The 25,753-nt window shown below is 45.2% G+C and overlaps 1 protein-coding gene across 1 annotated transcript in view; it reads right to left on the bottom strand.

Moving 5' to 3' along the window:
- Positions 1 to 204: 204 nt before the first annotated feature.
- Positions 205 to 25,753, bottom strand: part of GCS1 (mannosyl-oligosaccharide glucosidase) — a 68,873-nt gene continuing 43,324 nt past the window's right edge. Inside the window, exons 3-5 of the mRNA XM_068374119.1 lie at positions 21,524 to 21,681; positions 13,555 to 13,732; positions 205 to 4,134 (exon numbers count right to left, since the gene is read on the bottom strand). Coding sequence (XP_068230220.1) covers positions 2,260 to 4,134; positions 13,555 to 13,732; positions 21,524 to 21,681 — 2,211 coding nt within the window. The 3' untranslated portion in view covers positions 205 to 2,259. The remainder of the gene's footprint in view (positions 4,135 to 13,554; positions 13,733 to 21,523; positions 21,682 to 25,753) is intronic.

Here is a 25,753-nt window from a genome sequence, read left to right on the forward strand (position 1 = left end):
TGATGTCAGTAACAAATGTCGGGCTTACAAATTGTATCAAGACATGGGAATGAAAATAATGGAAAACAGAACCCCTCCATAGAGTGAATCTTTGGTATACAGTATAAAACTAAAAGGCACACAGAAAAGTATTAATGATGACAGATTTAAAACTAATACAGTATCTTTATAAAGAATAAAAAAATTGAAAAGGAATGGGATGTAAACTAATCGTGATACAGTAATGTCATAGTGAAAGGAATTCTCAAAATAGAAATTAAAAAAATAACTTTCCCATATATAGGGTAAATAAGAAAAAATGTAAACAAAGGCAATAAAAAACAGATTTTTTGAAAACTTTACTAAAATAACCGGATGTTGGGTGAAGTGGAAATATCATGACTTGGTGAGACAACAGCTGTCATCTATCACACAACTTGTTAAAAGCAAACATCAGGTACTGTACTTTATACACAATTCTGTCCTTAGCATCAGAGCCTCGTATTGCAGACACGAACAAATTCCATCTCGACAAAAAGAAAAGAAAGACGCTTCTGGAAAGGACTAACAAAAGACATTTCATGAAGCATATACAGTATTACCAAAAATTTTAAACTCGCAGAAGACTTCTTTCCTTGATTCTTGTATTCTCCTTGCACATATCTACCTACAAATCTTACTGGAAAATAAATGATTCTCTTTAAAAAACGACATACAGTTATTCATACAGCAAAAATTAAATGTCAAAAACTGGAAGGGTTGGATGGCAAATACACATATTCTTGAACTTTGAAATTAATTCTAAAATTATGGATAAAAGTCTCCAACAATGTAACATGTAAAGACAACATCTTGAGTTTTCCAGCAAGATTAAACTGGCAGACATTATTTAAAACAGTCTTGAAGGCTCCTGGTTGATTAAAGTACAAAGCAACTCACACTTAACAAGTTTGATAATATCTCATCTTTTAAAAAAATAAACAAAGCATATCTTACAATGAACTGTTGAGTAGGACTTTCTAACCTAATATATATATACATCAAACAATTCGGTACTCAAGATATGAACTGTAATCGTAGCTTCCACAAATGAATAAGATAACTGAGGAGGCTACGAGGTAAAAAAGACTCAACAGTTAAACTAGCTGAAAATGAATGACTATTTACAGTATATATCCAAGGACATGGCTGAAGAACGTACAGAATTACCATTAACAAGATGCTGAACATATGAACAAATAACTGAATGCCCTTCAGCCCTTTTTATTGTTAGAAACCAGAAAATTACAAAATTATAAGTGAATCACGCCCATTACCAATACACTAGAACACTGTAATAATAATAGTAGTCTTAACACGGTAAAAAAAACAAGCATAAGTTTCGGTAAAGCGCTAGCGCACGGCATTTACAATTGGAGGGATGGCCACATCATAACCAAGAATGCTTCAAGAGTCAAAGGTACCATTTACACAGTATGGTTTTCCAGTCCGTAAAACTTCAATAAGGATACTGTCCTGTGTCAATGTTCAGGATGAAATAATTCCTTCTGCAAACTGCATATCACTATCATCAAGTCATATTGATCACTTCAGTATCAGGTATGTTATCACCAACATACATTCCTATACATGAAGAATACAGAATATCAGCAACTGGACAGCAAATCCTTTCCATAGTGGAAGAATGCTTAACAGACGGACAGAGAGACACGCGCACAGAGGTGAAAGTAACAGACACGATATCATAACTGCAGTACATTTCTGAAACATACTGAAAGAACTTCAGAGTGAGACATAAAAGGCACAAATTCAGGGGGGAGGTTAGGAACCTGGGAAAATCACAAGGATAATACCATAGAGAACCATAAATCAATATGCCTTCCTTTGAGCTAACCTATTGGAGAGGGCAAAATGCCCTAAGTCAAATATTTCTGGCTATGCCAGTCCTGCAATCCATTCAAGTTAGCAACGATAAAAAAAGAAATTTAACATATGGGATAAGATCTTTCATTGTTTTCCATATAAGTTATCAATATTTTGAGGAAATTAATTCATCTTTATAGAAGGGCTTTTAGAAACAGGATGATACCTTACAACACGAATTGACTACGCATGATGGTAGAAATAGTAAACACCCAGGCGAATCTCATAGAGTCATATCTTACGAGACTAAAGAGAAACAAACATTAGTTCCCTTATCTTCAAATAAAAAAAATGTGTGTATAAACAGGATCCATGAATGGATACCATCATACACCAACATGTAACAATAAATAACCCTTAAAATGTTTCCCCCATTATCAAAACAACAAGTGCTGACCAACCAGTGAATGGTCGACATCCTTCCCCTCTACCATTCTTATCACTATAATGTTCCCAAAGATAACCAGTTCTTTTGTACTCTCGAAGGACATTTTTCACGACGTTTCCTCTCAAGTTAACATATATTTCTCGAGCTAAATCTCTGTGTGGTCCATCTACGCTACTGTAATGGTGTAAAGCTCGAATGGCTAAGAAATTCATGTTGATCCAGATAGCCCCACGCCAATATGGAGGGTCATGTTCAGTGTTCCTTTTCTTGTAAAATGGTGAGTTTTTAGCCAAGGAACGGAGGCCATAGGAAGTCCACAAGAGATCAGGCTGACGAAGATCGTCAAGAACTTTCCCCAGTTTAGCAGAGTAGGGGTCAATAATCTGCAGGAAGAGGGGGAAGAAACTAACATAGCCAAAAGAATCAATAAACTTTAATTTTGGATCATCATGAACAATTCTTTTCATGTCTGCCCTTTCTGAAAGTTTCTTCAATTCAGCAGAATCAGTATGAAGACCATAATCCATATAGCCATTTGCTGCGTAAGACCAGTGGAGTGCATCTAAAACATTGTTATCTGATAAATATTTGTTGGATTCTTCAAACTTGCTAGGATCTTTTTCAATGAGTTTGGCAATGTCTGCCATCAGACCCGACGCTAATGTCATCCAACACCTCAGGTCGAGATGCCTTTCGTCTACTGTTGGGTGGGAAGCTCTGGGATAATCATCAAGGCCTGAAGTAAGAGTCTTGGGATTAAGCTCCTTGTCTGCCCTATGATCCCGTCCACGCCATCTGTACGTCCCAGGAAGGTCGCCGTACTGTGTCGAGTTGAACCAGTTGTACCACGCCCGTAAACGGGGCCACAAACGGCTTAGGTACTCATAATCGTCATCAGAAAGATCCCGCTGAAAGCCCGACATCATCGAATGAAGAGTAAGAAGAAGAGTAGGAGGATTGGCATTTTTACCTCTTTGTACTACGAACTCATCTGGTACTCTGGCTCGTGCCTCCAGGCCCAGGATCTGTTCCCTGGGAATCCAGCCATCCCAGTTCATCAGATCAAACCAATGGGCTAAGATATCCTGAGATATTTCTCTATCCCATTTTGAAATCAGGAGATTATGGAAACCTTCATCCCACAGAAATCCCCTGGGGAAGAAGCTCCTCGAAGGAACACTCGTGTACAGAGGAGCTTTCCAGTAAGGGACAGGATCACTATTGTACTCTCCTAGTACCTTTGATGAGCCATAAAAGTATCCAATCCCTCCAATCATATTGCTTAATGCAGCTTTTGCAAACGATACCTCTTCTTCAGAAAAACCTTTTTCCTCTAATGCAAACTTCTCTTTGAAATCACTGTGGAATTTCTCAACAAAAGCACCTAATTCATCAGTTAATGTTTCTCCAATAAGCATACCTGGCCTTTTAAAGAAACTATCACTTTCATAAACGATCTCTATCTCGAAAGGAACTTGACCCGTTACCTGGTAAACAACAAAATTCGGCTGACGATCTAAGTCTTCGTGAGAAAACATCTCTCCTGCTAAGCCAATGAACTTGTCGTTTTCACCGTTACCGTTAAATACTCTTAACCCTCTGTAGACAGTTTCCTTCAGCATGTGGAGGCCCATATGTTTTGTACTTAATACATGGTGATGTAAAATTTCCCCAGAACTGTTTACTACGTGTAATCGAAATCCCCCGACGCTGTCTGACATTCCTTTAAGGGAACCCAGAGACTGACTCGGCCCCATCATAGGTTGCAATAGTCCAGTCATGTCATCAGGATCCAGAGCAACATAGTACAGTATTGAAGCTTGGGTACCTTCGCCTTTTTTACCCTGTACAAAAGAAAAGTTATAGCAAAAGATACAGGAAAAATCTTCTCTAATTTCAGAAAATTCATTTAGCAACCCACAACCTCTTGTATAACCTTATAATATATGAAAACCTGTTTGGACTTGAAGTTTAAATGACAAACAATAAGAATAAGCATTTGATTCCAATAAGGGAAATTTATCAACTACAGTAAGATGATATACTATAATTCCAATGCAAGTTGTTCCAAAAAATGGCTAAAAAGAAATAAAAAGGCATAACACAGAAAATATCAAATCAACACAAATTCTACAATGTAAAGAGATTAGTAGGAAAATCCTAAAAATTTCATAGTTACTGAGTATATCTATAGCAATGTACATTTATTAAAAACATTAGTTTCTTCACAAAATAATGATAACTCATGAATGAAAACATTGGAAAGTATATCTGAGGGTACAGCTCTGAAACTTGTGGCCTATCATATGAGGTGAAGAAAAGGAGGCTACCTGGAGCATAAATATAAGCTGGCATAGATTTATGGCCAGTAGATGGTGGGAAGATGATATTGAAAAGGAGCAAGCAGCAAGGATTTAGTATGCAGGGGGTGTGATATAATTAGGACCTGAAAAGAATGATGATGTGAAAAAAAGGATCAGTTAGATAGAAAGCTAAGCAGCGGCGTGGAAAAATGTTATTTTTATTAGTAAAATAAATTTTTGAATATACTTACCCGATAATCATGTAGCTGTCAACTCCGTTGCCCGACAGAATTCTATGGAGGGATACGCCAGCTATCACAATACTAGAAGGGGGTGTACTTACCAGCGCCACCTGTGGCCAGGTACTCAAGTACTTCTTGTTGACACCTCCTCAATTATTCCTCGGTCCACTGGTTCTCTCTGGGGAGGAAGGGAGGGTCGATTAAATCATGATTATCGGGTAAGTATATTCAAAAATTTATTTTACTAATAAAAATAACATTTTTCAATATTAAACTTACCCGATAATCATGTAGCTGATTCACACCCAGGGAGGTGGGTGAAAACCAGTGTACAAGATTAAAGGATAGCTAAGTATCCCATATTTCATATAACAGTTATCTTAAATAACAATGAAATAATAAGTACCTGGTAAGGAAGTCGAATAGAACCGTTACTCTGCCTCTTTATTTAAAGTTCGTCTTCCTTACTGAGCGCAGCGTTCCTCTTGGAGGCTGAATCAACCCAAAGGTGCCAAAGTATACGGGGTTGCAACCCCTACTAAAGGACCTCTACCAAACCTTTAACCCAGGCGCTTCTCAAGAATGAATAGACCACCCGCCAAATCAAAGGATGCGGAAGGCTTCTTAGCCTACCGTAACAACCATAAAAACAACAATAAAAGTATTCAAGAGAAAGGTTAAAAAGGTTATGGGATTGAGGGAATGTAGTGGCTGAGCCCTCACCTACTACTGCACTCGCTGCTACGAATGGTCCCAGGGTGTAGCAGTTCTCGTAAAGAGACTGGACATCTTTCAGATAAAATGATGCAAACACTGACTTGCTCCTCCAATAGGTTGCATCCATTATGCTCTGCAGAGAACGGTTTTTATTAAAGGCCATCGAAGTAGCTACGGCTCTTACTTCGTGGGTCCTTACCTTCAGCAATGCAAGGTCTTCCTCCTTTAAGTGAGAATGTGCTTCTCTGATCAGAAGCCTTATATAATACGAAAGCCCATTCTTGGACATGGGTCTCGAAGGTTTCTTGATGGCACACCATAAGGCTTCTGACTGTCCTCGAATAGGTTTAGACCTCTTAAGATAATATTTGAGAGCTCTGACAGGGCAAAGAACTCTCTCTAGTTCGTTACCTACCATGTTGGAGAGGCTAGGTATTTCGAACGATCTAGGCCAAGGACGTGAAGGAAGCTCGTTCTTTGCTAGGAATCCAAGCTGAAAAGAACATGTTGCAGATTCGGTTGTGAAACCAATGTTCTTGCTGAAGGCATGAACCTCACTGACTCTCTTAGCTGTTGCAAGGCAAACGAGAAAAAGAGTCTTGAGGGTAAGGTCCTTGAAGGAAGCTGACTGGAGAGGTTCGAACCTAGATGACATAAGGAACCTTAAGACTACGTCTAGATTCCAGCCTGGAGTGGAAAGACGACGTTCTTTAGACGTCTCAAAAGACTTAAGAATGTCTTGAAGGTCCTTGTTGGAAGACAGGTCCAAACCTCTGTGGCGGAGAACTGAAGCCAACATACTCCTATATCCTTTAATCGTAGGTGCTGAAAGGGATCTCTCATTCCTAAGATGTAGAAGGAAGTCAGCTATTTGTGTCACAGAGGTATTGGTAGAGGATATTGAATTGGCTCTACACCAGCTTCGGAAGACTTCCCACTTAGACTGGTAGACTCTACGAGTGGAAACCCTTCTTGCTCTGGCAATCGCACTGGCTGCCTCCTTCGAAAAGCCTCTAGCTCTAGCGAATCTTTCGACAGTCTGAAGGCAGTCAGCCGAAGAGCGTGGAGGTTTGGGTGCAACCTGTCTACGTGAGGTTGACGTAGAAGGTCCACTCTTAGAGGTAGAGTCCTGGGGAAGTCGACTAGCCATTGAAGTACCTCTGTGAACCATTCTCTTGCAGGCCAAAGGGGAGCAACCAGCGTCAGCCGTGTCCCTTCGTGCGAGACGAATTTCTGCAGAACTTTGTTTATTATCTTGAACGGTGGGAATGCGTACAGGTCGAGATGGGACCAGTTCAGTAGAAAAGCATCCACATGAACTGCTGCAGGGTCTGGAACAGGGGAACAATACAGCGGAAGTCTCTTGGTTATGGAGGTGGCAAACAGATCTATGGTAGGTTGACCCCACAAGGTCCAAAGTCTGTTGCACACACTCTTGTGGAGGGTCCATTCCGTGGGAATGACCTGATTCCTTCTGCTTAGGCGATCTGCTGAGACGTTCATGTCGCCCTGAATGAACCTCGTGACCAGAGTGAGGTTTAGACCTCTTGACCAAATGAGGAGGTCCCTTGCGATCTCGTATAGGCTCCTCGAATGGGTCCCTCCTTGCTTGGAGATGTAAGCCAAGGCTGTGGTATTGTCTGAGTTCACCTCCACCACTTTGCCTAGCAGGAGGGACTTGAAGTTCAACAGGGCTAGATGAACTGCTAGCAGCTCCTTGCAGTTGATGTGGAGTAATCCTTGTTCCTCGTTCCACGTTCCTGAGCATTCCCGTCCGTCCAAGGTTGCACCCCAGCCCGAGTCCGATGCATCTGAGAAGAGATGAAGATTGGGGGTCTGAATGGCCAACGAAAGACCTTCCCTGAGAAGGAGGTTGTGCTTCCACCACAGGAGAGTGGTCTTCATCTCTTGGTTGATAGGGATAGAGACTGCTTCGAGAGTCGAACCCTTGTCCCAATGAGCTGCAAGATGGAATTGAAGAGGGCGGAGGTGGAGTCTCCCTAGCTCGACAAACAGGGCCAGTGATGAGAGGGTCCCTGTGAGACTCATCCACTGTCTCACTGAGCAACTGCTCCTCTTCAGCATGCTCATGATGCACTCTAGGGCCTGGCTTATCCTGGGGGCCGATGGAAAAGCCCGAAAATCCTGACTCCGAATCTCCATTCCCAGGTACACAATGGATTGGGAGGGAATGAGTTGAGACTTCTCTATATTGACTAATAGACCTAGGTCTCTGATTAAGTCTAAAGTCCAATTGAGATTCTCCAGACAACGACGACTCGTGGAGGCTCTCAACAGCCAGTCGTCTAGGTAGAGGGAGGCTCTGATGTTCGACAAGTGTAGGAATTTTGCTATATTCCTCATCAGATGAGTAAAGACCATAGGAGCTGTGCTTAGGCCAAAACACAGGGCTTGGAATTGGTAGACAACCTTTCCAAAAACGAATCTCAGGAAAGGTTGGGAGTCTGGATGAATAGGAACGTGAAAGTATGCATCTTTCAAGTCCAACGAGACCATCCAGTCCTCCTGTCTGACCGCTGCTAAGACCGACTTGGTCGTCTCCATCGTGAACGTCTGCTTGGTGACATACTCGTTGAGAGAGCTGACGTCCAGCACCGGTCTCCAACCTCCTGTCTTCTTGGCCACAAGAAAGAGACGGTTGTAGAAGCCCGGGGATTGATGGTCCCGGACTATAACCACTGCCTTCTTCTGCACAAGTAGCGACACCTCCTGGTGCAATGCTAGCCTCTTGTCCTCTTCTTTGTAGTTGGGAGAGAGGTTGATGGGTGATGTGGTCAGAGGTGGTTTGAGGCAGAATGGAATCCTGTAACCGTTCCTCAGCCAACTGACAGACTGGGCGTCTGCACCTCTCTTCTCCCAGGCTCGCCAGAAGATCTTGAGTCTGGCTCCTACTGCTGTCTGGAGATGCGGAGAGTCAGTTTTTTCCTTTTGATGTCCTGGATCCTTTCCTAGACTTGCTCCTGTGAGAGTCTGGACGGGAGCTTCCTCGGCTGGGGGCTCTACCACGAAAGGGCGGTATGAACCTCGTAGCAGGGGTATCAGCCACTGGGGAGCGATAAGTCTTGGGGACTGAGGTAGCAACCTTAGACTTACGAGCCGATGAGGCTACAAGATCGTGTGTATCTTTTTGTATCAGGGCAGCAGACAAGTCCTTAACCAGCTCTTCGGGGAAGAGGAACTTCGAGAGCGGAGCAAAAAGGAGTTGTGACCGTTGGCAAGGTGTAATGCTGGCGGAAAGGAAGGTACACAGTTGTTCCCTTTTCTTCAAAACCCCTGATACAAACATCGACGCAAGCTCACCCGATCCATCTCTAATGGCCTTATCCATGCAGGACATTAATAGCATGGCAGAATCTTTGTCCGCAGGAGAGGTCTTCTTGCTGAGGGCCCCAAGGCACCAGTCGAGAAAGTTGAACATTTCAAATGCTCTAAACATTCCTTTCAGTAAGTGATCCAGGTCTGAGAAGGTCCAACAAACCTTAGATCGCCTCATAGCAGTTCTCCGAGGCGAGTCTACCAGACTTGAGAAGTCAGCCTGGGCAGAGGCAGGAACTCCCAAGCCTGGTGCTTCCCCTGTGGCATACCAAACGCTCGCTTTCGAAGTGAGCTTCGTTGGAGGGAACATGAAGGAAGTCTTGCCAAGGTGTTGCTTAGACTGCAGCCACTCCCCTAAGATCCTTAATGCCCTCTTAGAGGATCTAGCTAGGACTAGCTTAGTATAGGTGGACTTAGCTTGTTGTACGCCCAGCGAAAACTCAGATGGTGGAGAGCGGGGAATAGCAGAGACAAAGTGGTCTGGGTAAACCTCCCTAAGTAGAGCTAAGACCTTACGAAAATCAATAGACTGTGGAGAAAGCTTGGATTCATCCACATCTGATGAGGGATCCAGGTGTGCCTCCTCATCATCCGAAGCCTCATCACCAGAGTGTAGCGAAGAGATCGGACAAGAATGCAGAACTGCAGAGTCAGAACGAGAAGGAACAATATTAGTGGTTTCCTCTCCAAGTGTCTGTTGAGGGAAAACCTGAGGCTCAGACTGCAAAGGCTGAATAACAGACGAAGCAGAAGGAAGGCGCATGGGTGGAGGAGGCTGACTCCTAGCATGAGTGGTTGAACCCAGGGATAGCGCTTGCTGAGCGGTTGGAGGAAGCGGAGTAGCAAGTTCCTGTTCCTGTGGTCTGAGCGGAGCATGAAGAGGTTGAGGCTGCGCAGAACAAGGTAAATGTCTCGCAAGCTGAGGCTCCTGAGGCGCAAGGCCAAGGTGTAGTGGTGCCTGCCTGGTGGAGGGTTGAGCTCGCTGCAGCGAGAGCTGAGGAGACTGACTCATGGACGGGAGAGGTTGTTGTACCTCAACCGAGAGTTGCACCACTGGTGGAGCAGCAAGGGGAGGCGGAGGAAGAGAGGTATAATCCTCCTGATCCCATAGCAAAGGTTGCCTTAACGAAGGCGGAGGCTGAACACCACTGGGAACAGCAAACTCAGAATGTGGCTCAACATCGTACGCCTGGCAGGTGGTACTGCGATCAGGCGGAGCGAGCGCAGGCGGAGCGAACGCAGGCGGAGCGAGAGCAGGCGGAGGGAGTGTAGGCGGAGGCGGAGGCGCAACACTCTCAGCCCGACACTCACGCATCAAGTCCGAAAGCTGTGCTTGCATGGACTGTAGTAGAGTCCACTTAGGGTCGACAGTCGAGCTCTGTTGTGGCAGAACCTTACTCCTCTTGGGCGGAGTGCAGTCGACAGATGACTGCGGCGAGTCAGAGCTGAGCCAATGACTGCAACCTGGCTGAGCACTCGCGGACTGGACTCTGCGTTTAAGTGGTCTCGAGACCTGAGACCAACGTTTCTTCCCTGACAGATGATCAGCGGACGAGAAAAAGACGGGCTCAATCGTCTGCGGGTGGGAGTGACGGTCTTTGGAAGACACGCCCGCAACCACCGAGGAAACTTCTGTGCGCCTAACAAGGCCTGCCGAACCCTTATGCCCTTCGACATTGCTTCTCCCCTGGGCATGGGAGCTTGCAAGAGGTCCCGGACTGGGAGGACGACTGGCTCGCACAGAAGAATCCTCACGCACCACACTGGCACTGACACTAGCACTTGGCACTGCACTGACACTAGCACTCGTCACAGCACTGGCACTAACTCCACCCACTGCACTCTTGACCTTAAGTTCCTTAACTTCGGCCATCAGAGACTTATGGTCACTTACCACTGACTCTACTTTATCGCCTAAGGCCTGAATAGCACGCAAAACAACAGACATATCAGGCGGAGGGCAAACAGTAGGTTCGGGGGTAGCCACTACAGGGGTAGGAAAAGGTAGGGGATCATGAGGTGAGGAAAACATTGAAGAGTGAGAAGAACTCCTCCTAACTCTACCTCTCTCTAACTTAGATGAATATTTTAAAAGACGGACAAATTCCAGTTCCGAAAGTCCGGCGCATTCCTCACATCGATTTTCTAACTGACAGGGCCTGTCCCTACAGTCAGAACAAGCGGTGTGAGGATCTACCGAGGCCTTCGGAATACGCCTATTGCAAGACCTACATCGTCTATGGGAGGGGGCTTGCGAATTGTCAGACATCTTGAATCCAAAGAGTTAGCCAAAGGGGTTTCCAAAATCAAGCAAAAGATCGTTAACCGTTAATCAGGACTATATAAAAGCTATCTAGCTAATATAAGAAGGTTTCCAGTAATGCGACAGCCGAAATCTGAGAGAATACTTCACCAATTAGCCGTGAACAAACTCGAAGATCATAAGCGTATCCCAGAACGTCTTGCCGGAAGCACGACAGAGGAATAATTGAGGAGGTGTCAACAAGAAGTACTTGAGTACCTGGCCACAGGTGGCGCTGGTAAGTACACCCCCTTCTAGTATTGTGATAGCTGGCGTATCCCTCCATAGAATTCTGTCGGGCAACGGAGTTGACAGCTACATGATTATCGGGTAAGTTTAATATTGAAAATATCAAAGTACAGTAATAAAGTTAAAGAAAAATACAAATTATTTTTTATTATGCTTGCATATTTTTTTGTTTTCTATTTTGGTCCTTGAACCTTGTCTAATGATATTCCCTTTTTTGCAGCATGCCCTACTCCCTGTAATGTTTGAAGTGGAAGCTACAGTTGGAGAAAAGTAGAGGTACAAGAATAGGTTTCTTTATCAAGAAAAAGAAAAAAAAAACATACTGCAGACATTTGACAATGTATGTTGACAGAAATTCCCAAGTGTGAGGGATTTGACCTGAACTGCTGTGAAATAGCCCAGCCAGTGGACTGCGGGAACGTCTGTATATCAGACATACAGTACTTTGGGTATCCTGTTAACCCATAGAATTGTTTGAGTGACGTGAACATTCCGAGACGTTATGAACTACTGTGAGCTTGGTATAGTGACTCAGTACTGAATAGATTCACATCAATGATGCAGTGAAACAAATTTAGACATTTCTTAAAGATGACTATTGAACTAGTACTCATCAAGTTGGCCTAGTTTGTAGCATAAATTGTGAACAGCAACGTACACATGGTGACATTTATTTTGTACTATAACATGTAGATGTTTGTAGCTTAGTGTTAGGAACTTGCTATAGTGTATTTGATATGCTATTTAGCCATCCCCTCTGGGTGTAACACTAAGGATTGAAATTTTTTTTCTCTTTCTCTCAGGAATGATATAAACTTTTTTTTCCCTTTTCAAATAAGTATTTTTTTTGTTTTTATGAAGACAGCATTTCATTCCAGTACCTTACACCATTGTGTCCCCTTCTCAGCCACTAAATTTTTCATTTCATTATATTATATTTGTGGCAGAAAATTATGCTGTAGCTGGGTCCCCTTGCCCAGTATAAATCAAGGGGTGGTGCCCAGTGCTCCGTTCTCTTGACCTGTGTAGTGAACGTTGGAGTGTGGTCAGTATTCGGACACTAGGCAGTGTGGGTGCTACCTCAGGCTACAGTCCGCAAACCACTACAGCGGAACGTGACCTCTAAGAAAGTCCACTAAATCAAAGAAAAAGTGTACAGCTAAATGGATAACTAATACAAAAACACAGAAAGAGCCACATCCAATGTTAGCCATTAAATATGCAGCACAGCATATCATTATTTCTCCTAATACCCAGAAGCATTTATGGTTGATATCTGTAAGTTTATAAGCATTTTTGACAACTTTCCCTTAACAATTAAACAAAGATGCAATTACTAGAGTTTAAAAAGAAATATTATCTGTCTTATCATATAATACTAAGTACTACTTTATTTCTCGTTTAATTAAATTATCGATCGTACCTATCAGACCAACAGAAAAAGATTGGTCGAACAATGACATTGTTTCAATTTCCAAGTTTTTCTTTATAATACTGATTTCAAGATCATTAAGGCTGATTAAAATAAGTCAGAAAATTAAACAGTTGGAAAGGCATCCCTATACTGTACAGTACAAGTCTTCTCAAAGTGAGACCAGGTGCAGAAATTAAAAACATTCATCAGGTCAGATGAGGGACCTGGACAGACAGGAAGGGTCTTAACTCAAGTTAATCATTGCTTCACAACTCAATCATTTCTATTATTAGCTTTACAAAGGATGCTACAATCCTAGTCGGGATAGCGGAATACTCAAGAGACAAGTCAAGACCCAAACTGTCCATCGTCATAAACGTGAACAGTAATGGGAGGTTTAAATAAGATGACGTGTATAAGAGGCCCTAGAAGAGTTGGAAGACCCAGGCCTACATGGCTGAGGACTATGAAACGTGAAGTAGGAGATGATGAATGGAGAAGTATTGATTTAATAACTCAAGATAGAAACGACTGGCAAAATCTAATTGAGGCCCTTTGCGTCAATAGGCGTAGGAGATGACGATGATGATGATATTAGGTATGATAATCTATTTTGTTAGAATTAACTAGTAACTATTCTACTATGAGTCCAAATGCAAAAGAAAAAGGAAAAAAAAATTCTAATACAGTATAAGCATTACCTTAGGTAGAACAATAATTCTTGCAGACCAGTCTCCGCCATGCTGGCCACCCGTTCGTTTCACAAAGCTCGTTTGTAAGATGACATGTTTGTCAACAATCTTCTGCACACCTGCGTAACGGCCGTCATGGACTTCCCATCCATATTTTGAGAGGTCGTCACCCTGGTCGCACCAATGTCTATGAGGAATAAGGGTACCAATATCAATTTAGTGTACCACCCTTTATAAGATATACTGTGTAGATGAATGGTAGCTTTTAAACCGACAAGTGATCCGACATTGATGTAATGAAATTTACTTTGAGATGATTCCTTTACAGAATCAGTGGAAGATTTTAGAAAGAAATAAAGTACACATCAAAATTCTTATAGAGAATCAGAATGCAACTGTGTTTACTCCATACGAATGGGAAAAAGTATGTTAATAGAAGAAGTGGAATATTTTAAAAACAAATAAAAATATATATCAGATTCTCTTAGAGAATCAGTGAAAGATTCTAAAAATTACAAACTTATAACAGAGTTTGTATTTTTCCTAACATACAAACCCGAATTCTTTACTATTGGAGATATTCTAGCACGAGCTGGAAAATACGGCAGAAAACCTTAACAAGGTCGTTAATGACTGGGCCGGTAGTTATCCACCTGTTAGTGGTGGGGGACTGCCGGTCGGTAGCTACTGAATACCTTCAATCGGATTCTAGCTAGGACTATTTTTAGGGGGTGGTGACGGAAGGAATATTTGTGTAAAGAATTCGGGTTTGTATGTTAGGAAAAATACTAACTCTGTTATAAGTTTGTCATTTGTTCCTACACTTGATACAAACCCTCAATCTTTACTATAGGAGACTTAGTCTTGAGGTCAGGGTGGTCGAGGAGTTCCCTATTCCTAGGGAAGCTAGTCCTCAGACTAGACTCTTTTGATGAAAAAATCTCCCATTAAACTTTTCTTTGTAGATCCCCATAATCTTAGCACGACTGAAAGTTTGTAATTACGTGGAAACAAATGTTTCAGGATGAAGAGGGTCAGGAACATTCGACTCGGACCCTTTCATACTTAGGATTCCCCTGACCTTGAAAAGGGGAACCCTCGTGACTACGAGTATAACTTATACCCTGTGATAGGAGTCAGATGAGTTTCATACCTTATTTCCATTGGCGAGTCCAGCTGAAACTGGTTACAGACAAGGTACCCAGATGGGAGGAAGAAGGAAGCGCAGAAGATAGATGGATGTCCTTCTAAACACCTAGTGTAACACAGAATCCTCGGCCAATGGCTACTGTCCCCTGAAAGGGCGTAAGGTAGCTACAGCACCTGTTGACCTGCCACAATAGGCCTTATAGAAAAGGTATTTAGAGATCTATGTGTCACATTGGTTAAATAGCGAGTGGGGAATGTAGATTGGCGTTTCCAGACTCCAGCTCTTAAGACTTGGGAGACTGAAAAATTTTTCTTAAACGCCAGTGAGGCACCCACTCCCCTAACTTGATGGGCTTTGGGTTGAGCTGCCTCTGGGTCTCCGTGAATGGCTCTCACAATAACTTTCTTGAGCCAGAAAGAGATAGTGTTGCGAAAGATTCTCTTCTTTACCTTGTTGGTACTGAGGATGAGATGACGGAGGTGTGGTCTGAAAGGTCTAGTGCACTTCAGGTATTTCCTTAGTGGCCTGACTGGGCACAGTAGCAATTGGTCAGTATCCTGTGTTACCTTATTGAGGCTGGAAAATTGAAATTCTCTAAACCTCTCATCGGCCGATGAAGGATTCTGAGTTTTGGTCACAAAGCCTGGCACGAAGTTGAGCGAGACTTCCTCCCATCCTCTAGAATGGGCGACTTCGTAGGATAGACCATGTAATTCACCGACCCTTTTTGCTGAGGCCAGAGCTACTAGGAAGACAGTCTTAAGGGTTAGGAAGTGGTCAGAGGTCCTATTTAAGGGATCATAGGGTGGACCCTTCAAGGAACGTAAGACTAGGGACACGTCCCAAGGTGGTGGTCTAAACTCAACTGGGGGGCAAGATCTCTCAAAACCTCGAATCAACAAGGTGATATCTTCTGAGGTGGAAAGGTCAACCCCTCTCAGTCTACAGATGAGGCTTAAGGCTGAACGATAGCCTTTAATTACCGAGACTGATAGGAGTTTTTCCTCCCTGAGGAAGTCTGCCACTAATGGAAGAGAGGGATCGAGTGGAGACGCCTCACCCTCTACACCAAGCTGCTTGGTAGAGGTTTGTGGAAGACTGGCGCAGGTGCCTGGACATGTGCTCAGCCACTTTCCCTGAAAAGCCTCTGCTTCTGAGGAGTGACTGGAAAGCCTCCAGGCGTGAAGCTTCAGGATTCTCCCGTGGGGGACACCACTGTGTGGCTGCGTCAGCAGAAGGGGTTCTGGAGGCAGAAACCTTGGAACTTGAACCAGCAGGGAAAGAAGGTCTGTGTACCATTTTCTGCTTGGCCATGCCGGAGCTATTAGGGATAGCTTGCAGTTCCAGGAGGTTCTGAGTTTGTTGATCACCCTTTTGAGCAGGCAAAAGGGTACAAGGCATAAGCGTCCAGGTTGTCCCAAGAATGTTGAAGGGCGTCCGGGATTGCTGTCCGATGGTCTGGAACTGGAGACCCATAGCGGGGAAGTTTCGCATTCAGAGAAGTGGCGAACAGGTCTATTGTGGGGAAACCCCACAAAGCTATTACTGTCATCGCTACTCGAGGATCCAAAGACCATTTGCCACTCAACACTTGGTGATGCCTGCTCAGTTGCTCTGCCACGATGTTTCTCCGCCCCGGAATAACCCTGGCTGTGAGAGAAATGTTGTGACCTTCCACCCACTGGCAAATCTGGACCGCTAGCAGACAGAGGTCTCTTGCCAGAGTACCCCCTTGTTTGTTGATGTACGAGACGGCTGTGGAGTTGTCGCTCATCAGCACCACCTCTCGTCCTTGTAGATCTTTTACAAAGTATTTTAGGCCTTTCCAGGCTGCTAATAATTCCAGGTGATTTATACGGAGAGTTTGTTCTATCGGAGACCAAACTCCTGATGCTTATTCGGGCCTAGGTGGGAACCCCAGCCCCGTAGCGATGCGTCCGAAAAGAGTTTTAACTTCGGACTGGGGCATTGGAGGGGAATGCCCTTTTGGGTATTCTCTCTGGTTGACCACCAATGAAGATCTTGTATCACCAGAGCTGGAACCTCCACTGACAAGAATGGGGAATCGATCTTTTGAGACCAATGGGTCTTCAGATGCCACTGGAGACTTCTCATTCTTGATCTTCCGCCTGGAAATCCCAAATTTTAGGTAATTTGTATTTTTCCTAACAGTACTTACCTCGAACTACTTTCTTAGGAGGATCTAGGATCTCATTAACCGACCAAGAACTTTGCGTAGTTCCCCCTCTCTACGTTACCTTGTCAGGGCGCTCCGGGGCAGAAGGATACTCGCTCTGGGGCGCCCCGGGGTCAGCGCGTGAGAGAGCGCTGCTAGATCGTCAGTAAGCGTCTGGTCGCGGCGTAGATATCATCTCGCCGCTCTCTCTCACTTATTCCGTCCGATCACCTTGTGTACCACATGTTCCTTTGTGTTCCTTATCCCTTGTGCACCACATGTTCCTTTTGTGTTCCTTACCTTTCCCTTGTGTTTCTTTCGTGTTCGCTTTTCATTATCATGGAATCCCAGCGTCGTCCCGGGCCCAAAGCTGGTAAGTCTTGCGGGGGCTGGCTGTCCAAGCTGGAGGTCGACCCGCACACGCTGTGCGCCTCGTGTCGAGGAAATAAGTGATCCCCTTCCTCCACGTGCCCGGAGTGCTAGTCCTGGCCAGAACTTCAGTGGTCCTTGTTCGCCACGAATAAGAAAAAGGTGCCCAAGAGATCTCCCAAGAAAACGTGCCTCGCCTCGCCGCTTACGTCGCCCTCAGCACCTTTGGAGAGAGGTTCTCCTTCCCCTTCCCCTACCCAGAGTAGGGGACGAGGTAAGTCCGTTGCGGGGAAACGGCCCATTGCCGTTCCCCATGAGTCTGATGTCGGGGAATCTGTGAAAGAGGGGCCTAGGCAGACAAGTGGGGGGTCTGGTAGTGTGGCGGAAGTTTGTGTTGTGGAGTTCGAGGGATGGTTTGCCTCTCGAGCCACTTTCTGCACGCCCCCGGCGCCCACATTTACGCTTTCTCTGCCACGACTTGGCTGTAGGAGGCAGTGGAGACAAGAGTTGGGAGATGGATTGTTTCAGTCTCCTAAGTCTGTCTTCCGAAGGGAACCTGGGTGTTGATGGACATACCCAGATAGTTTAAGACTTGGGTTGGAATCAAGCAAGACTTCTCTCTGTTTACAAGGATCCCCAGGTCCTAGCAGAGGTCTAGAAGTCTTCTCAGGTGATCCAGAGCTAGCTCCCTGGACGAGGCCAGGAGTAGCCAATCGTCTAGGTACTTTAGCAGACGTATCCCGTGCTTGTGAGCCCACGAGGTAACGAGTTCGAAAACCCACGTAAAGACCTGTGGGGCGGTCGAGAGGCCGAAGCATAGGACTTTGAACTCGAAGATTCGACCCTGAACCAGAAAGCGCACGAATTTACGATATGCGCGATGGATCGGCACTTGGAAATATGTGTCTTTCAAGTCCACAGATGCCATAAAGTCTCCTGGACGCATCGCTTGGGTCACGGAGGTGGCTGTCTCGAGTTTGCTTCACAAACTGATTCAAGGTAGAGAGATCAATTACTGGTCTCTAACCTCCCGAGGCTTTTTCTACCAGAGAGAGGCGACTGAAAAACCCCGGGGAGGTGTTGGAGACCTCTTGTATGGCGCCTTTTAGAAGCATGCTCTGGATCTCCCGAGCTAGGGCTTGCTGTTTCCCGGGATCCCGAGGGACCTGGGAGGACGAGATTGGGGGAGGAATTAGAGGAGGAGGAGAGCCTATGAAGGGGATGCGGTAGCCCCAACGAAGCACCTTCATGGTCCATTGTATGGCCCCCATAACCTTCCACCTCCTCCAATTCCCTGCAGGCAACCCCCTACGCACTGTGAGGGGGGAGCCGTGACCCTATTTCTGTCTAGGGTTCCTCCCTCTGCCTTTAGCCTTGGGAGGAGCTGACTTTCCTCTGCTCATAGGTTTGGCTATAAAAGAGGGGCGGCTGAGGCTCTTGGCTGGGAGTGGAGTTGTGGTTGTGGTTTTGGGTTGTGGAGTTGGCTGCTATTGCATTGTGTGAAGGGAGGCAGCCTTTTGCATCGCGGTGTCCTGCCTTTCTTTTCTCCAAGTATCTAAGGCAGAGGAAACTGCCTGTTTTGAAAAGAGGATAGGTTGCAGAAGGTGCGAGTTTCTCAAATCTGACTTCTCGGCCTTACCGATGCTCCTATGAAGTCTGGAAACTACCGATTCCCTCCTTTTGAGGATCCAAATGCCCCACATGATTGCAGTTGTAGCAGTTAGGAAGTCCATTGTCTTAGCCCCAGCAGTTAGGACTTCCTGTAGGGACTACATGGAGTTTTGGTTTGATAGGTCTTCGTGACTCACTAGGTAGCCGACTGTGCCTGACCACGTATCAAACTAGGATAATGCCTCCAGAAGGGACACTGACGCTGCTTCCATTGCCGAGGCTTCTGTGGCAGTGAAGGAGATTGGGAGAGAAGAGTCTCTCTCTGAAGAGCAGCCAGGTGTGAGCCTCGGTGTGAGGGGATCCAGGGTCAGAGGAGAAGGGTTGGCGTCTCTGACCTTGTAAAAGCGCTTTTGCCTCGAAAACAGGAATTGTAGAAGTTTATGGGATCCTTGAGACTTCAAGGAACCCGTTTCCCCCGAGACCTTCCTCAGACAGCCTGCAGTGTGAATAGACCAGGGAAGTTCGATTCTGGTCTTAGGGTTTGGGTTTGGTGGAGGAAGACATAGTCTGTCTAAAGCTGGAGCGTCAGTATGTCGAGGCGACAGATGTAAATCGCCGAGGCCTGAGATATTACACATAGTTCTTAGAGCCCTCAGATAGGAGGACTCTAAGTCAGTTGATGGTTGCTCTTCCGAGGAATCTTCCGGTCGCGCTAATTCCTCGCAAGGAAGGGCGATAGAAGTCTGAGTGTTTGGAGGTAACGGCAAAGTAGGATACTCCATTGCCGTTGTTCCAAGGGAAGGCTGAGTACTGGCTAATGGTGCCGCGAGCGCCTGACCTTGCCTGAAAGTCGATGGTCTAGGCGTAGGTGACCGAATTATCGGTACTGTCTTAGTAAGAGGTTGCACTGATCGACAGTCTGGCCTTTTCCCTCTGTTCTCAACAAAAGAGAAGAAGGATGGGAGGGCTCTCTCTCTGCTGATATGTAGCAACGGTGAGGAGAAGTGCTCTTTCTCCCTTTCCTAGAGCGATCTGAGCTCCTCAAACTAATATGTGAAGGAGAGGGATCGCGCTCAGACTGCGCATTTCCCTTGTCCGATTAGATGAAAAATCGTGGGAAGAGCTTCTCCAACGGGAGCGCTTATTACGCTTAGGACAAAGAGCGAGAACATATCATAGCGCTCTTTTTCTTGAAGCGCCTAGATGATCCCTCGCGAGAGGAAGTCGATCGCGAGGCAGAACGATGACGCGAGGAAGCGCTCTTCTTATGTTTGTGACGAGAGCGCGACATTTCGTGAAGAGATAGAAGGTGAGGAAGAGCGAGAACGACGATGTCTCTTCCTATGTCGCCTGTCTCTCCGACGAGAACGTCTGGGCAAGCGAGCTCTCCTTTTCCTCTTCTCTCTCTCCCTTCTAGCCTCTGAGGAGGGCGAGGACGATGAGGAGGAGGAGGGGGAGGGGGGGTACTGCGATGTTTGCGCTTGCGACGTTGTAATTTCATAGAAGCACAAGCGAGGTGGGAAGTAGGCGCCGCGGGAGCTGAAGTTACTATATCTGCTGCAACGTCTGCGGTCGCCAACTGAGTTGACGGGAGGTAGGCGAGGTCCGGAACTCCCGAGGGTTCTAAAACAGAAGGGACCTGAGGTAAAACTTTGCCCGCAAGGAACTGGTTCCACACTTCCTCCGAAGGAGAACTAGGAAGTCCAAGGGCAGGCCATACCGCTCGTACGTGATCTGAAATGGAAGCGGTAATAGAGTCATTCCCGGTGGCGGAAAAAATGTCCCACTTGGAGGGGCAACGTCATCCGCCTGACCAAGGGGAATGGGGGTTAAGTCAATGGTGCCGCTCTTCCTTGACTTCCTCCCGGAGGATGGAGGCAAGGAAGAGTCTGAAGGGAGAGATCGAGAGGCCAAAGAAGAAGCCCGAGACTCCTTACCTTTCGACGACGAACCTGGAGGTAACGAATCCTTTTTGGATTTCTTCTTCTTCCTCTTCACGAACTTTTTCCACTGAGAGGGCGACCATTCTCTACATACTTGGCAGGGGGAGCCTTCAGAACACCTATGACCTCTGCACGAAGGGTATAGGGAATGAGGATCCACCTCTGGTGGTGACATGAATGTGCCACAAGATTTCGAGGGAACCCCGGGACACTTCCTCATAATAGAGGACATCACATCTAACAAAGAGAAAGAAAAAGAATTAATCAAAAACACAATAGAGAAAGGCTAGTCTGCCAGTCAAACAAAAGCAGGAGCAGCGGTGTTACCACTGCGACGGCTAGAATCCGATTGGAGGTATTCAGTAGCTACTGACCGGCAGTCCCCCACCACTAACAGGTGGATAACTACCGGCCGGGTCGTTAACGACCTTGTTAAGGTTTTCTGCCGTATTTTCCAGCTCGCGCTAGAATATCTCCTATAGTAAAGAATGAGGGTTTGTATCAAGTGTAGGAACAAACAAATAATAGTATACATCAAACATTTACATTTTCATGGACAACTCTAAATACTATACAGCTACTTATCTTCTATTGCAGTGAAGTGACCAAACTATGATCGAGCACTATATCATAAAAATTTCACAAGACTAAATTATTTTTTCAAATGAAAAAGGTACATTTCATAAGACTATAGATTAGCTAAATAATAGAAGAATAAAACTACATTACCTAAGTGCAAGCATGTTGTTCTGGAAATGTCCTGCAACAAACCACATCATCCCTGTAACCAGAGATGTTGGATGACGTGTTCGAGTCCCAAAATAAACGCCGGGTCTGTATGTACCCCAGTATCTTTCGGGCACAGCTAAACCAAATTTTTTTACAACCTGAGGAATGAAAAATTTTAAAAGTAATTTGAATTTTTTTCTATCAATACAAACCTGACAGCTTTAAAATATCAACATATCTTCAATGGCACCAAAATGGCCATTGGATCGTTAACAAGGTAATCATCATTATTATCTATGCCTATTGATACAAAGGGCCTTGGTTAGATTTTGCCAGTCTCTACCTTGAGCTTTTAAATCAATGGTTCTCCATTCATCACCTCCTACTTCATGTTTCTTAGTATTCAGCCATGTAGGTAATGCAGTATAAGAAGAGATCCGACGGTCGAGATTGGAACTTTTTTGCACGTCCGTGCCTGTTGTATGAAAAGGCAAAAGTGGCTATTCTGTGAAGGGCTTTCCCCTTCTGCCACCTGTCATTACCCAACTACCTTGTTAATGATTCAATGGACATACCAGGGCCAATACAAACATCCCAAATTTATAGGACAAAAGGTTTGCTTATTTATTATCATTATTTACAAAGCTACAACCCTAGTTGGAAAAGCAGGATGCTATAAGCCCAAGAGCTCTTACAGAGAAAAATAACCCAGTGAGGAAAGGAAATAAGGAAATAAATAAACTACAAGAGCAGTAATGAACAATATAAAATATCTAAGAACAGTAACAATATTAACATTTATCTTTCATACATATAGTATAAAAACTTCCAAAACAAGAGGAAGAGAAATAAAATTGCCTGAGTGTACCCTAAAGCAAGAGAACTCTACCTCCAAGATAGTGGAACACCCATGGTACAGAGGCTATGGCACTACCCAAGAATAAAGAACAATGGTCTGATTTTGGAGTGTCCGTCTCCAAGAAGAGCAGCTTACCATATGCATAGGAACAAATAAAATACCGGTACTGTACAGGTAAAGTTTATCTATCTAAAGCTATTCCAACACTGTACTGGGGCTATGTATAAAATCATCACAGAGAATGAAATACGTTCTTGGTAGCAACTCACCTGCAGCATTCTTTGCCTGTGAATCTGCCTCCTCATTTTCAGACACACCTGTGTGTACCGGAACCCAGCAAAATTGAGCTGTTATACCTCTCAGCCCAATAATGAACAGCCAATCTAAAATCTTTAAAACTAAAGAGCTAATAGAATAAAAAAAATTCTAAAGCTCGTAGGACACTACTATATACTCCAAATCCAATGCCAGCATCAGATCTGGAGCCATCAATTATAAATATAAAAGTCAATTCCCTATGTTCTTTGTGTTCCATAAAAAGGGCCCTGGATTCTAAGTCAGTCATGTCCTTTTTTTTTCACCAATAAAATATTTTTACAAAAAGATATCTCTAGTGATTTCCATTGTGGAGTTGATGATATCCTAAATGGATGCACCTTACTTTTAACTACATCAACACTGTTTATTAAATGTTTTACCCGAAAACCATAAGGTTGAGGAGATTTTGGGTGCAACTCAAAATATGTTGAGTGCCTTACGATGTTTGCAGTCTGATATGCAAAACAATTAGAAGTCTTTACAACCTAGATCAATACCGAACAATAGAAGACTTTCAGTAAAAGTGTAAACACAATTCTCCAGCATTAACAAGGAGACTTGGGATAAGCAAGGTTCTAAAGGCTCTTGTGGCTAATCTGATACCAGTATGGCATATAGAATCTAAATTCTTTAAGCGGCTTGGGGTGGCCGAAGAGTATACGTCACTCCCATAGGTAATTTGCAGTCATCCCCATGATGTATGAGACAAAACCTTTAAAAGATTCACAGCCTTAAGACATTTTACTTTTAAGGCTTTCAAGTGAGGAAGGTACTTCCTTGAAGAAGGATGTATTGGGATTGGGATTTGGAAGTACCCGTCCTTTAGGTCCAGTGTGCATACGAACTCCTGTGGTCTTACCGCTTGTCTGATCGTCTCTGGCTTCTCCATGCTGAACGGAGTTTGCTTGACAAACTTGTTCAGAGCTGAGAGGTTGATGACTGGTCTCCAGCCTCCAGACGCCTTCTTCACGAGAAAGAGTTGACTGAAGAAGCTTGGGGTGTTGTCGTGGGCCTCTTGGTGAGTGCCCTTCTTCAACATGGTCTGGACTTCTGCCCGAAGGGCTAGCCCCTTTGCTGATCCCATCGCAAAAGAGTCTATTGACACTGGATCCTTGATCAGAGGAGGGAGAGATGACATAAACAGGATGCAATACCCTGAATGAATCATGGAGACTGTCCAGGGATCAGCCCTGAGTTGCTTCAACCTGTTCCAGCAACTTTGTAGGCATCCCCCCCACTGGTGGACAAGCAGGGGGAGTACCCTATCCTAGCGTTTGCGGCCGCTCCATCTAGGATGTTTTCCTCCCCTGGAGGACTTTGATCCTTTCTAATCTTTAGTAAGAAAGGGCTTTTTAGACATTAATTCTTCGCTGCTGTTTTATTCGTCCAGGTTTTGGGCGGATTAGACTGCAGGATGTCAAGGCTTTGTGGATGAGAGAGTCCTCGTGGGACTTCTTCCACCTGCTCATCATCTCTTGGCTCGAACAATGAAGAACCCTCAAGAGAGGAGTTCCTGAGCCTAGCGATCTCAGCATTAAGGAACTGCTGATGGAACCTCTCGGATAACGAGTCCCTACGCTTAAGAATGGTATTAGTCCACAAGTTCGAAACTTGGTAGGCTAGGAACTCGATGGTGCGGGTATCCGAGAGGAGGAAGGTTTCCATAGCCTTCCTGGTACTTTCCTTAGAGAAATCTTTGGTCCGTACCAGGGTTCCCAAGGACTCCAACCATAGATCTAGCTACGAAGTAGCCTGTATGGCATACTTCGCTACTTTCTCTCGATTGAGGATCTCTGTTGTTGAGAATGCGACCTGATGGCTGGAGAGACTTTCTCAAGAGATCCAATTGGTCAGCTCTTCCAGAGAGTGGTGGAGTGGAAAAACTGGTTGAAGCTCATCCAAAACCTCATAATACTTCCTTTCCTGGAAGCGAGGAGGCGGGTGGTGCTTGGCAGTGGAGCCCGAACGTATGGAGAAGGAGAATTTGGAGAGCTGTAGGGCGACCTTAGCCAGGGTACTCTTCAGCCTCTGAGACCGGGGCAAAGCTGCATTAGACTTCTTGGGCTTTTGAGTGCCAAAGACACAGTCTAGGACTGTGTCCTTGCCCTCCTGGGGGGGGGAGGGGGGTTATCTCTGGGTCAGTAAACCCGTTGAGAACCCTCATCAGAATCAGTACCTGCCAGAATGCATGTTCTGGCTTTCTGTTCCCCCTCTGAAGTGGGACTGGCAGCAAAGTCTCCTTTGTCCATCATCAAGAGCTCGTCTCGGGGCGGGTCGTAGTTGTCTCTAGGGTGACTGACAATTCCCATGGGACTGGCAGTCCTGGAATCCTTTGACTCCTTGTGAGGTAGAAGGTACGTTTCCAAAATGGAAGGCCTGGATGGTCTGTCCTTCCTGGTTTCTTCCGGAGGTGGAGTGTTCTCGTCACGAGGGGAGTCTTCTTCCGAAGGTGGAAGGGAGGAGACTGAGGCATGTTCCTTGTGAGGTTCCCTTGACTGGGGTGGTGGTGAACCAAAAGAACGAGCGGAAGGAGAACCAAGGAGGATTGGCCTTGTTGCTGATGGTCTTACAGGGATCAGTTTTACCCTAGAGGACGAGATGGTATCTGGGACTCCTTTTCCTCTTCAGGGGAGAGGCAGCCGAGGTTCTTTGCCAGGCATCGGCTAGTGCCAAAGGGTGTTGAAGGTTTCCGCAGAGCGAGCTGAGAGGGCAGGCCCAAAAGCTTGCATTACTGCCCTGATGATGGCGCTGAACCAGGGGTGCTTCCTGACACTGGTGTTGTCGGAAAGATCCCACGAAGGGAAGGGAACCGTAGGTCCCGGGCAGTCGCGCTGTAATGCATTTGTGGGGAGGGGAACGGGGCGACGTAGAACTGTGGGAAAAGACTCAGCCCTTCCTAGGTGAGAGGACTGATGGTCTGGAGGGTGAGCACCTACCTTTCCATTCCTGTTCCTTATCCTTGTAGACACCTACTGGTTCCTCGATCTGATGGTGAGACTTCCTGGAAGTCGGAGGAGGATGATGAGTATCGACCTTTGTGTGTGCCTGCCGAA

The sequence above is a fragment of the Palaemon carinicauda genome, chromosome 5 (genome assembly GCF_036898095.1).
Source record: "Palaemon carinicauda isolate YSFRI2023 chromosome 5, ASM3689809v2, whole genome shotgun sequence".
In the NCBI taxonomy this organism is placed as follows: Eukaryota; Metazoa; Arthropoda; class Malacostraca; order Decapoda; family Palaemonidae; genus Palaemon; species Palaemon carinicauda.